The following is a 1,974-nucleotide window of genomic DNA, read 5'->3' as shown; positions in this document are numbered from 1 at the left end:
CGTAAAACACTTTCCTGAGTTTTGTGAGCTATTCTAGCAAATTATTAAATCCAAAGATGAGGTTGGGGGAAACCTTTGAGGTCTGGACTTGCACTTGACTTTGGAAGTGAGGGCAGGACTGTGGGAGTCTGCCCCAAGTCTGGGTAGTATTAGACTTGAATTAAATCATAGGATGCCCAGCTGGTGTCTACAGAGAACTGCAGAAGCGTTTGGTGTCAGACGCCACGGCAGGGCCGCGGCGGGAGCGGCTGTGCTGCTAGTCTCTCTGAACTATCCAGCTCCATCCTTGTCGCCTGGGTGACACCCGCACTCGCCGCCAACATGACTGAGCAGATGACACTTTGTGGCACCCTCAAGGGCCACAACGGCTGGGTGACTCAGATCGCCACGACTCCCCAGTTCCCGGACATGATACTGTCCGCCTCTCGAGATAAGACCATCATCATGTGGAAGCTGACCAGGGATGAGACTAACTATGGCATCCCTCAGCGTGCTCTTTGGGGTCATTCCCACTTTGTCAGTGATGTGGTCATCTCCTCAGATGGCCAGTTTGCCCTCTCCAGCTCCTGGGATGGAACCCTTTGTCTCTGGGATCGCACAACGGGTACCACCACATGCAGATTTGTAGGACATACCAAGGATGTGCTGAGTGTGGCCTTCTCCTCTGACAACCAGCAAATTGATTCTGGCTCCCGAGATAAAACTATCAAGCTGTAGAATACTCTGGGTATATGCAAATATACTGTCCAGGATGAAAGCCATTCGGAGTGGGTATCTTGTGTCCGATTCTCACCCAATAGCAGCAATCCCATTATTGTCTCCTGTGGCTGGGACAAGCTGGTCAAGGTATGGAACTTGGCAAACTGCTTGCTGAAAACCAATCACATCGGCCACACGGGCTACCTGAACACTATAACTGTCTCTCCAGATGGATCCCTCTGCGCTTCTGGAGGGAAGGATGGCCAGGCCATGCTGTGGGATCTCAACGAAGGCAAACACCTCTATACACTCGATGATGGGGACATCATCAATGCTCTGTGCTTCAGTCCTAACCGATACTGGCTCTGTGCTGCCATGGGCCCCAGCATTAAGATCTGGGACTTGGAAGGCAAGATCATTGTAGATGAACTAAAGCAAGAAGTTATCAGTACGAGCAGCAAGGCAGAGCCACCTCAGTGTACCTCTCTGGCCTGGTCTGCTGATGGCCAGACTCTGTTTGCTGGCTACACAGACAACCTGGTGCGTATGTGGCAGGTGACCATCGGCACCCGTTTGAAATATGGCAGAGCTTTAGGAATAAAACATTGGTTTTCTGACTTTAAAAAAAAAAAAGAAGAAGTGTTGAGAGTAGTAGAAACAAGATTTCCCCTTGTTGGAGATTGTTTCTTTGAGGCAGACATTCCTCCACCATCATGACCCTAGCCAGGCCCAGCTTGCTCTCCTAGAGCTCAGTCCCAGGGGATGTCCATACACGATGGTGGCATGGGACCCTGGAAGTTTGTTCGGGGTTGAGCCCCCAGGACTAATTCTCCCTTCCCTGCTCCTGAGGCTCCTGTCCTCCATCTGCTCAGGCTGCTCACCCTGCCTGGTCCCTAGCTCCTCTGTGTCCATCCCCAGCTCCTCCGTGACCTCCTAATACTGATCCACACTCGGGAGTGCTCTCTCTTCTCTTTCCTGCCTGAGTACAGTGCTGGCAAGGACAACGTCCTTTTTGGAGATGCTCTCCTTAAGCTGTTCGTCAGGCTATTGCCTGAGCCCCGATCCCTTCTGGATGGCTCCTAGAGTGCCTTTGCACAGGTCCCAAATTCTGCAGTCAGATATGTAGGACTTCTCCAGGAAACTCTCTTTTTTTCCTGAATGTCCTCCTGCCTTTGTTACCTGATCCTGGCCCTTTATCACCAGCCTACTCACTGCCTGCCCCAGGCTGTCCCCTGTGCAGACACTCTAGCTAGACTGAGGGATGGGTATTCCTAA

At 51.7% G+C, this 1,974-nt stretch overlaps 1 protein-coding gene across 1 annotated transcript; it reads left to right on the top strand.

Moving 5' to 3' along the window:
• Positions 1–233: 233 nt before the first annotated feature.
• On the top strand, positions 234–1,416 carry LOC101678113 (receptor of activated protein C kinase 1-like). Its single transcript, XM_045078407.1, is given in 1 exon segment — positions 234–1,416. A coding segment is annotated over 1 exon segment (1,095 nt). The 5' UTR covers positions 234–321.
• The last annotated feature ends 558 nt before the right edge of the window (positions 1,417–1,974 follow it).

This window comes from Mustela putorius, unplaced genomic scaffold (genome assembly GCF_011764305.1).
Source record: "Mustela putorius furo isolate JIRA1106 unplaced genomic scaffold, ASM1176430v1.1 tig00000242_pilon_pilon_pilon, whole genome shotgun sequence".
Classification (NCBI taxonomy): domain Eukaryota; kingdom Metazoa; phylum Chordata; class Mammalia; order Carnivora; family Mustelidae; genus Mustela; species Mustela putorius.
Note: the sequence above shows the minus strand (reverse complement) of the source record. Positions and strands in the feature narration are given on the sequence as shown.